The 15468-nt window shown below is 44.6% G+C and overlaps 1 protein-coding gene across 5 annotated transcripts in view; it reads left to right on the top strand.

The window, feature by feature from the left end:
• Nucleotides 1–15468, top strand: part of CCDC146 (coiled-coil domain containing 146) — a 116802-nt gene that overhangs the window by 54538 nt on the left and 46796 nt on the right. For 4 of the 5 annotated variants that reach the window (XM_053251310.1, XM_053251311.1, XM_053251308.1 and 1 more), the window contains exons 3-7: nt 9123–9205; nt 11232–11441; nt 13210–13267; nt 13940–14116; nt 15265–15338. In XM_053251310.1, coding sequence (XP_053107285.1) covers nt 9123–9205; nt 11232–11441; nt 13210–13267; nt 13940–14116; nt 15265–15338 — 602 coding nt within the window. Of the gene's footprint in view, nt 1–2894; nt 2975–9122; nt 9206–11231; nt 11442–13209; nt 13268–13939; nt 14117–15264; nt 15339–15468 lie in introns of those variants that run through there. The other variant, XM_053251313.1, reaches the window with a different exon arrangement.

Raw genomic sequence — 15468 nt, 5'->3', positions numbered from 1 at the left:
GAATTACTACAGTTGGTCTTTCCTGCTCTTGATGGGGCCATCTTCTCCTAACACTTCCTCAAATGCTCCTCTTCTTAGCTACGGAATAGGCTTGTGCAATTCTTCAGCTTCCAAGGTCCTAAGCCAAATAATGTACGCATCACCCTTGTCAGGAAAGCACTGGAATGGACTGCACTTCCCAGTACTCGGTGCATGTCTTCCCGTGCAATTTCCTAGATGTTGTTCAGGCTTCCAGCAGCTCCAGTTCTGGCCCTCCCCCTGGCACGTAGCCATAATGGAGGAGAGGGCGGGAAACACAAAGGCACTTCTGGGAGTGTCAGAGGCTCCCTCCACTCTTATGAAGAGCTTTTTACTGGGTGCTACTAGGCACCTAATGTTGTGGAGGAGCAGCTTTCTTTTGCTTTTGGGCCATGCAGGGCCCCTAGCGCCATCTCTTCCTTTTGTGTGCAGGCTGTCATAGGCCTTCCCTTTGGGCACAAGCCTTCCCTTCACAGATGGGGAGAGGCAGGCAGGGCTAGGGACCATCCATGCCAGCCGCATCTGCTTGCTTCTGGTTTTGGCACCTGCCCCACATTCATCCCAGCCCAGTGTCTGGCATGCTGCCTTTCCCTTCATGATGGTGCCCATCACAGAAGGAGGCAGGGCGAGTAGCGGTGCATGTGAGCACTGCATCTGTTTTGCTTCTGGCAGATGCTTGCCCTGCACATACCTGATAGAAACATCCAGAGGCGTATTTGTTGGGGGTTGTTAATTAAACAGCGCCACCTAATGGCGCAGTGGGAAATGACTTGCCTAGCAAGCATGAGGCTGCCCGTTCGAATCCCCACTGGAATTTTCCGAGACTATGGGAAGCACCTATATCGGGCAACAGTGATATAGGAAGATGCTGAAAGGCATCATCTCATACTGTGCAGGAGATGGCAGTGGTGAACCCCTCCTGTATTCTACCAACGAAAAACCACAGGGCTCTGTGTTCACCAGGAGTCGAAACCGACTCGAGGGCACACTTTACCTTTAGGTAAACAGCAGAGCACAAATGTTCCAGTTACAGAGTAGGTAGCAGAGGATGGTTGCGTTGTTGCAACTATTTAGAGAAAACACCTGGAGATTCTTGTAGAACTAAATACTTATTGGTTAAGTACACTTGGATAGGAAAGACCTAATCCTAATCTAAAGGACTACATAATGAATAGGTAAGGAGAGAGAGAGAGATGTTTCCATCTTCTCTCTAAGAGGAAAAGAAGGATTATGACTTAGCACAGGAAGTGCTGAAGAGTCAGTTCAGGGGTCACAGAGTAGGGACAGATAGGGAGAGCTTACTCACTGTCTCTACTCCCAATGCCCTTAGTGGTCATTAGGATAGTTGGTGCAAAAGGTTGATGCACTGGAACTCCATCTCCAACCGTATTGTGTGATTGTATAAAGGTATAAATTTGTATTGACTGTATAAATATGTTTGGCACCATAGCAGAGTAGAGTGGAAATAAATCAGGGAGGGAGAGAGATGAAGCTGAGCAAAAGCGGGAGAAAGAAAATAGAGAAAAATATAAGGTGGGACAAACAGGACACAGAAGAGAGGGGCTGAGGAATGGAAGGGAAGCTGAGAGGAGAGGAAGGGGAGAGTGATGGAAGGAAAGGAAAGAGAGCGAAAGGGAATGGAAAGGTGCTGCCCAGAAGGTATAAAGTGTCCATCTCGCCTCTCCCTCTCCTCACCCACCACCACACACATTTCTCAGAAAGATGGTTCAGTGGGGAAGTCTTGCGCTGCCATCTGCCCCGTGTCTGTGCCTTTCTAACTGTTCCCTTTCTCTGTAGTTTACCAAATCATAGTGTGAGGAAAGCTGAATTGTCATCTAACAGGTTCTCTTGCTACCCTATCTTGATTGAGGTCTCTCTGTGTTCTTCCCCTTCCCCGTGATTTAATTGGCTGCAGCAGGACCTACTTTCCTGTGCAGCTTCTGCACGGTGTGACTCAGATGAACGCAGCTTCCTGCGTTCCTAAGCAAGGGAAGGAGAGGAGGTGGGGCATTTCCAAATCTTTTTCTTGGGGCCCATTTCAACCTTGCTGTACCCTTGCCCTCCCTGGCACTACTGCACAGCACCGCTCTGCACGCAGGTGAGTGGTGGGAGCAGCCACTTTCACATGGGCCCAGAATAGATGTGCATGTTATTTGGCTGCAGCCCCTTGAAGTCAAAGAACTGCACAGGCCTATTACGGAGCCACACCTCCTCCTGTTAGGCCAGTGTTCTTCACTGCATGGCCTGGGAACCAATGGTGGCTCCCATTAACCCTTAATGTGGCTCTCTGGAACATTTCTTATTAGGCCCATGGAAATCTGCAGCTGAAGCTGAATACTCCACACAGCTCCTCTGGCACCACACATAGGTAATTGTTCTCACTACACAATTCTGTCCTTTGCCCAGAGCCAGTGGAGCTCCCTTAAGGGCAAGACAGGCGCGGAGCCAGCCAAACGGCAGCCTGAGTCTGGCCCTGCCCGGTGGCCCCTCAAGTGTCCTGTGTACGTGATGTCACACTCATGGTGCATGGCTCGGGTTCCGGAAGAGCCCCGAGGGAACTCCCCCCTGCCCGGGCTCCCCTGCGTGGCCTCAAACTCCAGAGAGCCCGAGCAAGCTCTGTGCTGTCATTTCAGGCAGCGCTTGCTGCCTGGAAGCATCTACTCACACACCCCAGCTGCATTTCCCCCACCGGCACTCTGTAAACTTTAAGCCCCTTGGGGCAGCAGCGTTCCTCCCTGCCGCCCCATTTCCCCAGTCGGCCGGAAGTAGCAAGTGTGCGTCATGTGTGCGTGCGCACACCCGTCTGCCGTGTGCGCGCACGAACGACGGATGCACGCGCGCTCACTACTTCCGGCCACTTCCTGCCGACAGGGGGAACGGGGTGGCAAGGAGGAACGCTGCCGCCCCGAGGGGCGTAAGGTTTACAGAGCTCCGGCGGAGGAAGTGCGGCGGAGGGGTGAGTACAGCCTCCCCCACACTTAAAGTACTACCCCCGCCGGTGCCGAAGACTCTTCGTGCACATCCCTAGTTCTGTCTGTAATACCTACCCCCATGAAACTGTAACGTTTGAAGTAGCCATTTGAGGACTTCTTCCCAAAATAGATATTAATTGATCCCTGTTATGGCTTCATCATTGTGGAGATTGCTCATTTTATCACGTGAAGAAATATTTCAAAAAATAATCAGTTACGAAAACTCTGCATTAAAGCTGTTTGCACAACTGCATGTCTTTTCCTATAGAAGGGTAACAAGAAGTTGAGTTTCCTTTTCACCAGTTTTCCTGGAGAATGTTGTACACCCTCTTCTGATTGAAAGATGGTTGTCTCAGGGCAAATCTCTCTTTGGTTTAGGAATCTTCCTATCTCATTCCAACTGTTCTGTGTGATTGTCCCAGAATCTTATTATAACATGTGCTTTTCACAAAGAGGAAATGGTCTCTTAAGCTTTTGACAGTGGAAAGGTTACAGGCGGCTTCTTTAATTTCTAGAAGCAGGAGTTGGCAACCAAGTTATTCCTGTTGTATGTGGTTAAGAATCTGCTTCCCTTCCCTTGGTTTCCTTAGATATATTTACCTTAAGGAAAAGTGGAAGTGGATCTCCACCTTCAGTTTCTAGATTTATTGGCCATTCATTCATAAAGTGAAATTAAGCTACATTCTGACCTGAACTATATAGAAGGAATTGCAGTGAATTGTTTCACAGTGAATTGGGGGGTTCCGATAATTACTTTATGGCATTTAAGAAAATGTTCCAGGATTTATTTTCTGTTCTTAGTGTTTTAGACTGCTAAGTCTTCTTAATCGATTTGATTTACATTATTTACAGAACCAAATTTATAAAGAACAGATGAACAATGAATTTATGAACAATGTAAGAATCAGGTGATTAGTAGAGCCTGAGCATGACCTTGCCTTCTGATATCTGGTTCTTGTGTACTTATTGGTTTTTTGTCATAAATGGAGGAATCTCAATGATCCAGGACAGCCACATTTAGAGCCCTGTTCTAGGGGAGAGCCCACCCTCCCAACAGTCCAGTTCTTTGCTCCTGCGCTATGCCTGCCTATGTTAACTAAAGCAGAAGCCCTGGGACTATGCATCATAGGAACATAGGAAGCTGCCATATACTGAGTCAGACCATTGGTCTATCTAGCTCAGTATTGTCTTCACAGACTGGCAGCAGCTTCTCCAAGGTTGCAGGCAGGAATCTCTCTGAGCCCTATCTTGGAGAAGCCAGGGAGGGAACTTGGAACCTTCTGCTCTTCCCAGAGTGGCGGCTTCATCCCCTGAGGGGAATATCTTGCAGTGCTCACACATCAAGTCTCCCATTCAGATGCAACCAGGGTGGACCCTGCTTAGCTTAAGGGGACAAGTCATGCTTGCTACCACAAGACCAGCTCTCTTCTCCTCAGACCATGAAAGAGCAGTTGACTGCATTTTTGTAAGAACCTGTATCTACTTTTGAAGCTTTCTGTTCACTGATATCAAAAACTACAGTTGCTGATTATGTAATGAAACATTCTCAGTGAAGCCAAGAAACTGCCATAAAAATATTTTTAAATACAAATGTTATTTTTACCCTCTTGCCTTTCCTTCTCAAGGTCTCTATGCTGAATGCATATTCTCTTTTCTCTAGTTCTATCTGCTTCTGCCAACCAACTGAGATATGGAAAAACAATGACAGAGAAGATGAAGGACTGGAAATGGCAGAGAGATATTTTGGTCTAAAGGTGGGGGTGGGAAGCAAATAGGAGTGTTAACTGAAATTTGCAAGAGTGGGGAATGGGAGGCAGAGGAATTTGGACATTGCTTATTGCTGTGACACAGCTGTAAAATGTTCTCTAAATGTTCTAAATTAATAAATGTATCTGTGTTTATTATATGTATTTGATCCCACATGTCGTATGATTTTCTTCTCTCCTTTTGTCTTTGGTAGCCATCTGCATGCATGCTCTTCTAACTTCCTCTTTCTACATGTGGCATATTTGAGTCTGGCTTGTCTTGGCCCTGCTGTTGTCTGTTAGGCCATGCCACTGGGCAGCCAGATTTGGCCCCACCCACTCATGCACAGAGTGGAGAGTCCGTGCCACTTTCCAGGCTGGGAGGATCAAGGGGAAACTTCTTTGTAGTCCTAATGCATCCATAGTGCTGGCATGTAACTTGTGGTCCAGGATGCTTGTGTATTTCCCCATCTATGTCAACAGATGCATACAGAGATTTCAGTGCTGCTTGAATGAGCATTACTGTGGGGATATGCATCTTTATCAGCAATATGCACAGACAATGTACATGCAGTAAACTCTTCGGTTTAGTTGGGACAAAAGTTGAAACACAAAGACTTCAATCTAGATAAGTGCTTTTAAATTTTTTAGATATGTATATTGTTGCTGCTTTACTCCTGATTTAATGATTACATTATTATGGATTGTATTTTTAAAATTATGTATTTTGTCTGATTGTAGTGTTTTATTGAGAACTGCCCTGAAAATATATGTTTTGAAGAGTGGTATATACATGCAGTACTTAAATAAACAAATATAAATAAACGAGGTAATGGCACATGAGCATTATCAGTATCACTTTTTAATATGATGTCTGAATTACAGCACCTTCAATAAAGGTGTGTACCCCATTCTTTAAAAAGCAGCCATTCTGTAAAGCTTTTCTTAAGGGGTGGTCTGAGTATAGAACTCAGGGATATAGTATTTTGGTTTAAGGAACTGCATTGAAATTACAAAATGGAGATATTAATGTTATGTTTTACAAACTATATTACATTCTCCTAAGATTAGTTTTCATCTCTCATTTGTTCTACACAATTACAATCCCTTTTAATTTTTGTTGCTGATTATTTTAATCGTGTATTTTATTGTATTTAATTGTTGTTTTTATTGCAAGCCACCCTGAGCAGCAGTTAGCTGGAGGGGCAGGGTAGAAACATTTTATATCATTATGAATTCCACTTGGTGCCTGGGAGTTTCCATCCTAGGGGAAGTAGCAGCTAGGTGGAGGGAGGTTGATCCTAACTTGGACCCATGGCAGGGAGAAAGATCAAAGGGGATATATCTCCCAATCATGCTTTACATAATGTGTAGTTTGACTATTAGAGGTGCACAAAAGTCACCTGAGGAAGTGAATACCACAGAATTTGAAGTGAGCAAAACCCACTTCAAGACTTGTGTACCACAGAGTTTGAAATGTGCAAAACACACTTGAGAACTAGGGGTGTGCATGGATCATTTTTCACTTGGCCAGTTGGTTCAATGAACCAACTCAAAGTGGTTCACAAGCCAATTAGCAATGCGAAAACAACAAGACATTAGAATCAATATTAACACCAGTATTTACTCAGCCATGGTCAACAGCCTTTGGTTCTCACTAACTCCTGTTCTTGGAGAAGAAGGTCAGTCCTAGAAAGCAGCCCTGAAAACTTGAGGGGTTCATTGTTTCACAGAGATAAAACCCTAAGAAATGCCTTGCAAAACTTTGGAATAAGATCTAATTATTAGACAGAAGCCCTTCAAAATGGTGCCTAGGGCTGCCCACTAATAGTCACTAATAGCCACTCAAACCGTCAAACCAGTTCACTTTGAACTGTGTTCAGTTTGGTTCAATCTCGGACTAGCCCCCTTTCCTGAAGGGTGGTCCAGTTCATGATAGACCTGCTTGAACTGGCCCTGTTCCTGGCCTACCAGTTCGCAATCGAACCGTTCTGCACATCCCTATTGGGAATGTGTATACTCTAGCGTTTCTTAGGTAGTCCCACAGAATTTTGTGGCAACCCTATTTCTACTGGTTACCACAGAACTAAACCTGTATAAAAACTGTGTTTTGGTCCTTAAGATGAAAACACACTGAGTCAATGGGGTCACAGCACTGATGATCAGATGGCATGGATTCTGGAAAATGGCACATAACATGCTTTTGGACTACATCTTGCACTGGTGACTTATGTCCCTGGTGTGTTGTGTTGTAATGTTGTCCAAAATTTTTGTATTGCAAAGTTCTAAATTCCTGACCAAAGGCCACATTCTGGATTTCTTATGCAAGCATGAATTTATTTTTCCTTTTAATAATGGTTTCTATTGCCTTAAACATTTTATATAATATATAATTGTGCAATAATTACAAAACTGTAGAAAAAATCAGTAACCCATTCTCTCTTTCTGCTTAGTTGGATTGAGAATCTTTATATATAAAAGCCTTAGGACGTATGTAGCAAAGCCCATGGTACGTGGCACATCTCGTGAAAGTTGAGAGAGAGAGAGAGAGAGAGAGAGTTGTCCAGAGGAGAGAGAAGACATGTAGTAGGGCTGAGTGGTGGATGGAGGGATAGCTGCTGCCGAAGAGGAGGCAGCAAAGAAAGAAAGAGAGACGTTGAGCAGCAGCATCCATCACCTCACCAAGTCTTGCGAGGAGGGTGGCTGAGCCGGGGGCAGAATAGCTCACCAAGGGCCATCCATGCAGGCCAGAAGGGAAGCCCCAGCTCAGCCGTCCTCCTCGCGAAGAGACTGGGCAGGCCGATGCAACGGAGGCCGGTAGTAGGAACCGACTTAGGCCGTTGATGCTGTGATTCCACGCTGGCTAGGGGAGGGAGACTGACTGAGGGGGGGGGGCTTAAAGCGGAGGGGGAGGGGGCAGGGCAGGGAGCTGGATTGTCCAGGGAGGGGTGAAAGATGGAGAACTAGGGTGCAGATGTTCTGTGCAGGGCCAGCTAGTGCATAAATGTTGTAGAATCAAATGTATGGACAGCTATCATTAGCCTCTGATTGGCTAACTTATGGTTTATGTTGGGGAGGGGATTAGATCCATCTTAGTGGATTCCTTTTCATTACCTGTCAATTCTCACAGTTATTCCTGTGCTAAGATGAAGAGTTGCCATGTTAAATAAATGTATTTATGTTATGCAAACACCATTTGTTCACCAATCGGATAAGCAACAGATGTTGTGTGTTGGTTTGTACAGTACTGACCAATCTGCCATCCCATTGCATGAGGAGGAACGTGTGCACACATGCCCCCCCCCCATCGGGCACACAGTTTCATGCTCCATCGGGAAGGCTGGACGTTTCAACTATCCCTAATGGTGCAGATAAAGTTCTGCTTTAAAGTAATGCTTTAACACTGCAATTAGGGGAGATTTGGGTCATCCACTTCTTCATGTGACTATTTGGAGATGGAACAGCATGCTGGTTGTGGAGGAGATGTGTGCATGCATGCAACAGCATCTTCACATGACTGGTTGTCTACTTGGATGTTGTCTGTATCAGCCCATTATGTTTTGTGAAAAGACTTTTAATCATAGATATCTCAGAAAGTAATGGTACATATTAAATATGGGTTTTTTAATCAAGTACAAAAGCCTCCCAAACCCAATCAATATTTATTTAAAGGGTGAAATACAGTATTAATTCCATATTGTCCTTTTTTAAAAAAAGAATTACTTACAGGCAGTAAATGCTTTCAAAGTACCTTACCTGAGTCATTGAAAAAATGGTATGGAAATGGAGTATTTACATTAAGTGATTAAGAAAATATATTTGAAAATAGTAAGTGCATGGTTTTGAATACTGATTATTACCTGGATTGCTCGACATCCAGACTAACCCTGAGAGCGCAAGTGGCAGGGTTTTGTGTAGGGACATGACTTGGATCGTAGGACCCTCAGGAACATAATTTTGGGAGGCACTGGTGGCAATCCTCTGCTTCCCTCTGCCACCTCCACTCTCTTCCCAAAATTATGTCCCTGAGGGTCCTCCAACATTCAGGGACATGGATTTGGGAGGCACAGGCAGTTGCAGAGAGAAAGGAGTGCCAAAAATAATGCTTCCCCCTTGGTACATCAGTGTAGTTAGTCTGGATGTGAGCCATTTTTTATGTAGCCAAGATTTTGCAAAGCATCATTTAAAAAAAAAAAGCATTACTTCAGTTTTGAAAATATGGAGAACTTAATATTATATTTACCTTTATAATACAAGTTGTTAAATAAGATATCTAATCTTCTCGTGCAAAGGGTTGAAAACACAGAATGACTGAAAGGATTACCAAAAGTTCTCACGAAGTATAAACTGTAAGTAATGCCTTATTGTTTTCCTTGCCATTTTGTAGCTGTTTTATGCTGGAATGATTCCTGGAACCAGGGTAGCCGAGCTGAAGGCAAAGTATACCCTTCTTCATGAGACTCTAGTAAGGTAGGCTTCTTTGTCGGCCTTTGCCTATGTTCTCCTTGTGAACACAAGGAGTGCTCTGCTGAATCAGACCAAAGTTATATCAAGTCCAGCATCCTGTTTCCCCTCACTGACCAAGAAGATGCTTCTGGGAAGCCTGCATGTGGAGCCTGAAGGCAATAGCTCTCTCCTGCTGTTGCTCCCTAGTAACTGTTGTTCAGTGGCATACTACCTCTGACCTTCGAGCTCCATATATTTGTGCAAAATATCATGACTGTCAGTGAAATCTATATATTTAATTCTTGTAGATGTGCTGGAAAAAGTGCATGGCAGAAATCTCGTGAGCATTGGGGAAATCCCTCAAGAGCTCGCGATGGCAGCAGTGAACAGTTTGGGCAGCCACTGAAACTGCACATCTGGCAGGAGGAGGCGGCAGGCCAGCCTGGCCCGGCTGCCGGGAGCGGGAGGCGGTGGTGGGCTGGCCTGGACTGGCCGCCGGGAGCAGGAGGAGGAGTAGGCGGGCCAGCTGCTGAGAGCAGGTGGCAGCAGGCAGGGCCGGCCATTGGGAATTGTCGGGCGGGTGGGAGGAGGTGGCAGGCCACCTTTCCGGGCCGCCCACCAGCCAGAACACACCAGATGGGACGGATGGGTGTGAGAGGCCGGCTCACCAACCAGTCACAAAGTGCCCAGCAGTGGGGGGCGGGGGAGAAGCTGGCCAGGCATGGGGGAGAGAAGCGGGCCAGCAGATGGCTGGCCGAAGAGAAGCGGCAGCTGGCCACTGAGGAAAAGCAGCCTGGCCGCGGAGGGAGAACGGGCTTTGGTGGGGGGAGAACGAAATGGGGCTGGGGGGAAGAAATGGAACTGAGTCTGAAGTTTGGGGTTAGAACAAGCTGGGGCTGAAGGTGGGAAGGAGAACAAGCTGGGGCTGAAGGTTGGGGGGAGAACAAGCTGGGTCTGAGGGTTGGGTGAGAACAAGCTGGGGCTGAGGGTGACGGGGAGAACAAGCTGGGGCTGAGGGGGGAGAGAGTCAGGGGCAGTTATGGCGGCCAGGATGAATGGGCTAGCAGCAGGTGGGTGGGCTGCAGGGCCACAGCTGCCAGGTGTGCGGATGGGGGGAACACAAAAGGGCAAGTGGCGAGGGGGGGGTGATGGGCAAGCGAAGTCTCTGGAGGCGAGGCCAAAGGCTGAGTGCACTACCGCACAGATGCTCTGTGCGGGGTCAGCTAGTATGTTTTTAAAAGCAATGGATGAGAAATTGTTCAAATTAAAAAATGAGAAAGCACTGTGAGAAAATATATTGATGTGTGTTATTTTTTTTTAATGGGAGGGAGTATACCCTTGTATACATCTTTAATTAGTATAGCTTACTAAGACATATTTCTTTAATTTGTATAACTTACGAGGAGAGATTTCCATATTTCTGCAACCAGTAAAAATTAGGCATATTTCTGTGCCTTACGGCAGGGGTAGGCAACCTTGGCTCTCCAACTATTCTTGAACTAACGAGTCAATATCCCCATTCACAATAAGAGCATCTGGGAAAACAGGAAATTATTTTGTATAGTGGAGGTTGTGCCCAGCTATTAAGAGGCTGTCCGTTTCTCTCAGAAATGCTGCATATTTTTGATAGAGCAATAATGTGTGTTGTATTATTGGCACCAATCTAAGCATTCCAAGGGTGCTACAAAAAACTAATCAAAATTTGAACAATCTAACCATAGAAATATTGTCCCATTAAGTATTCACAAACGAGAGAATGAAAAGTGGACATGTTACCTGGACACAGCCTGTGTGTGTCCTGTACAGAGAAGGGGAGTAAATCTTCCATGGAATGAACAATAGCTACTTCTCCCTCTCTTGGATTGTTTCCAACAATCTCTCTTGATTGTTTCCTCCCCACTGCCAACGTTTTAATAAACTTGTGAGAGCAAGCAAATGTTTGTGTCTCTCTCCCCCCCCCGCCTTTGTGATGGTTCTGTTAACATATTAATAAATAAGCAATATATTTGTGTTCATTGTTTTGTAATCATGTGGATTGGTTTTACTGCAGTGTGCAGGAATCAGAGATACAGCTGTTACAGGACGCCAAGCGTTTCACTGTAGAAATAGAAGACCAGCGTCAGGAACTAGAAAAAGCGGAGCAGTTCCCAGAGGGATCCACTTCAGAGCTGTCCAAACTGAGACAGCAGTACCTGAGATACCATAATGAATACAATGCAATTCAAGAAAGAGAGTTTGAGACTCAGTACAAGTTGAACAGGTAGATAATACTTTAGTCATTATCTGTGTTACAAATTAGTGTCATCCAGACTGCCAGAATTAAAAGCATATGGTGTTCTTTCACTGATCTAATCGGAATGGGGAATCCTGGAAGTATGCAGACAAACATAAGGATTGGGGCTGTGGGGCCCCTGAACCTTCAGCTGCCTGATGCGAACTCAGATAACGTGAAATCTGTAACTGAAGAGTGGATATGTCAGACAATGCAATCAAATGAAATGAGACTTCTGCAAAACACAGCTGGGTACTGCATCATCAGCTGTTCAGTCATCAGTTGCTCATTGCATAAATGGCACATGCTGCTGTGAGGCAATGAGGAAGCACACGCAGACTGGAAGTGAGCATATTCCTTGTATCACTCTAAGCCCTGCTAAACAGATAGATAAGCTGGAGGATCACCCTGACAAGTAAACTCATGCCCTCGTCACCTCTCATTTGGACTATTGCAGTGCGCTCTACTTGCGGTTGCCTTTGAAGATGACTCGGAAGCTTCACCTGGCTCAAAATGCTGCAGCCTGGCTGCTTATGGGCAGCAGAAGATATGATCATGTTGATCAATGTAGTGATCTTTGTTGAGGTCACTACATTGGCTGCCAGTTCGCCTCCGGGTCCAGTTCAAAGTGCTGGTTTTCACCTATAAAACCCTTCAGGGTTTTGGCGCCTGTGTGCCATCAGGACCGCCTCACCCGTCCAGCTTTGACCCACCCTGTGAAGTTGCCTCAGGTGGGCCTTCCCAGAGTTCCGGGCCCAGGGGAGGTACATGGGGCCCGGGCTCATGGGAGGGCCTTCTCTGTTGCAGCCCCTTCCTTATGGAACAGCTTGCCTCCTGAGATTCATAATGCCCCCCTCCCTTCTGTCCTTTAAGAAGCTTCTGAAGACTTATCTATGTTGTCAGGCTTTTAGGTTTTTGTGTGTGTGTGTGGTGATTTCTTTTTTCTTTTCTGTTTTTTGTTTTTGGTCTTCACTGTTGTTTTAATTTATGTAAATCGCCTCGAGTCTAAGGAAGTCAGGCAGTCAATAAATTTGCTAAATAAATAAAATAAAAATAAATGGGAAAGGTGGAAGGACAAAGCTCCAACTCCTGTTCATGTCAAGTGGCCTCCTTCTAAGTTCCATTATTTCTGATACTGCTCATTTACACAGCCCTTTGGCCTCCAGAATTGGCAACTGGACAATCAGGTGGCGCTAGTCAGAGTTCAGATTTGACTTAGGAGTTTCCAGTTTCTAACCCCCTACCTTAATACCATCTAACATGAATGTATATATTGTTGGAATATGACATTGTGAATATCCTGTTTGTGTATTATGTATATATTACTGTGAATGTCAGAAATTGGAGATTGGCAACATTGTTCTTACAATGTTTCTGTTGAATGTTGGCGGTCACCAATCATACAAAACAAGATTGCTCTTGATCAGTGGAGGGTTGTCAACATTTATTGGTGAAGTGTCAGTAGTCTGCAGTTTCCAGCATTCATAGTAACATAATACTGTAATGTGTTAATTATTTTCTTTTAGTTTAGTCCGTGTGGGTCTCTCTCTCATGTGTGCAATTGTGACACTTCAGTATTATTAAACCATTTTATTTTCATAAATGAGAACTACCACTCTGCCTTTCATTTTATGATTTTTGCTTTGCTTAGTTGCACATCTAAGTATTTAAAGGATGCACGCTTTCAGATACTTGAGACATTCATTTTATTGACATCCAGAAACTGAATTTTCTTCACACTAATTATTTTTTCTAGTTTACTAGAAGAAAAGAAGCTGCTTGAAAAAGAGTATCATAGAATCCCTAAAGCTAGTGTAAGTATAATGTGAACCAGCCTTGGGAACAGCACCCCCCTCCTTTCCCTACCCACCGCCAGGCTAATTCTACCTTATAAAGTATTATTTAGTATATTACATGTGAACTAATGCTAATCATGAGAAATGATAACCAGGGTTCCTGTCTTAGCTGGAATTTGGAACTACAGTTTGCAGACTTTCCTGCACTTCACAAATTATAGAGTAAAGCTTTTTATGTCATGGAGATTAAATTTCGTTGCTGAAAAAGGTATCATGTAAAGCAGCCCTCTGGTATCCAGCATAGCCTTGTTTACTGCATGATTTTAAGGTCTTTCTAATCTTCCATGCTACTAGCCAAGTACTACTTAGGTTATTGTGTGTAATGTGCCATGCCTATGGTGTCAAAGAAAATGCCATATTCCAACAATCATAGAAGTAGTATTTGGCTTTTCGACCATTGCATTTCCCAAGCTCTGGTTCTCAAGACTTCTGCTTCTCATCTCTGTTTCTCTAATTCTATCTACTACCTCAGACCCTTATAACCCACGAATGAAGCCCTACTATAATTCTTACCCACTTGTTCTCTGCTTTTAAGGAGGGGCTAACACAAAACAAATCTACAAGCTCATGCAAGCTAAATGGGTGAAAGGTCACATAACATGTATGTCCATAAACTTTGTTTTTTTAAAGACTGCAGAAAAAAGAATTAAAGCCCTGAAAGAAAGCTGTGAAGAGCTCCGTAAAGAAACGGGACATAGAAGGCAAGAAATTAAAGCACTGAAAGAGGATCTGTCATTAAAGCAAAAGCGTCTTGCTAAAGATCAGAAAGAACTTGATGAACTACTTCGGACACAAGAAGACTTAAAAGTAACACAGGACTAAATGCACAATAACGTGTTGTTGTTTGTCTCTATGTGCATTGTTAAGGTCTACACCCCATGCTGCTTACATTTTTAATAGGGCTGCATGAAATAGCACTAGCAATAGCAATAGCACTTACATTTATATACCGCTCTATAGCCAGAGCTCTCTAAGCGGTTTACAATGATTTAGCATATTGCCCCCAACATTCTGGGTACTCATTTTACCGACCACGGAAGGATGGAAGGCTGAGTCAACCTTGAGCCCCTGGTCAGGATCGAACTTGTAACCTTCTGGTTACAGGGCGGCAGTTTTACCACTGCGCCACCAGGGGCTAATGTGAACCATGGGCCTGCCTCAGATGTGAACCATGGGCCTGCCTCAGAACCAATGGGCCTGCCTCAGATTTTCAGAGGAGATCCTCTATTTCCTTCAATTGCACTTTGAGCTGGGTTCTGCTTTGCTGCAGGCCAAACCCATTTATTGGCCTTGCAAAGCAAAGCAACGGTCCCACCTCTAAAATGACTTACAGGACCAGGCAGGAGGCAGGCCAAGTCTAGCACTGCACCTGGCTGTGAGACAGTACTCCCTGTAGTACTGGGAATGGCACAGGTGTTCCTGGGATTTGAAGTCATTTTCTTCAGCAATGGCCTCAAAAAAGATTACAATTCCCATGACTCCAGGGGAAGGGAAAAATCATTTGATAAATCAAGCTGTGGAAGATGGCTGTCTGCTCTCTTGTGTCTGGGACAATTAGGAAGAAAAACACTTCTCTCTTGCCTCCTGCCTGGTCCCATAAGTGTGTTTAGGGGTGGAGGGAGGCAAAACAAAACTTTGGGTGGGGAGCAAAGGGTTCAGCCTAGTTTGTTTCACCTCAGTCCCACTTCAGTCCCACTTCAGTCCCAACCCAGATGGTGCTTCGCTTTGGGCTAAAGTGTGTTGAATAATCCAAATAGGACCCCCAAATTTCACTCCTCTTTTAAAATGTGTTGTAGAGAAGAGACCAGAGTTATAACAAAACTAGCAGTGTTCTGTTTGGGAACAGTATATACGATTTATTACTCTATCATTATACTGACTCAAAATCAATGTTAGTTCTATGGCATTTTGTTGTATTTAGATTAATGTAGACTAATTCATATTTTTGTCACTAGGATGAATTAGTCCATCTCCAAACCGTTCCTATTCAACTTGGAAAGGAAGTTGAGAGAATGAACCGCCGAAAGCAGTATGTGTTTTTTTTAATGCTGTATGCCAATATTATGCAGATTCTGAGCAGCCCAGTACATAATCCAATTGAGCCAGCAGTAGTTTCCTTGAATATAAAGAATTAAATGCTTGCTTTTAAACCAGCTGTC

This window comes from Hemicordylus capensis, chromosome 5 (genome assembly GCF_027244095.1).
Source record: "Hemicordylus capensis ecotype Gifberg chromosome 5, rHemCap1.1.pri, whole genome shotgun sequence".
Classification (NCBI taxonomy): Eukaryota; Metazoa; Chordata; class Lepidosauria; order Squamata; family Cordylidae; genus Hemicordylus; species Hemicordylus capensis.
This window is presented reverse-complemented; position numbering and strand designations above follow the sequence as displayed.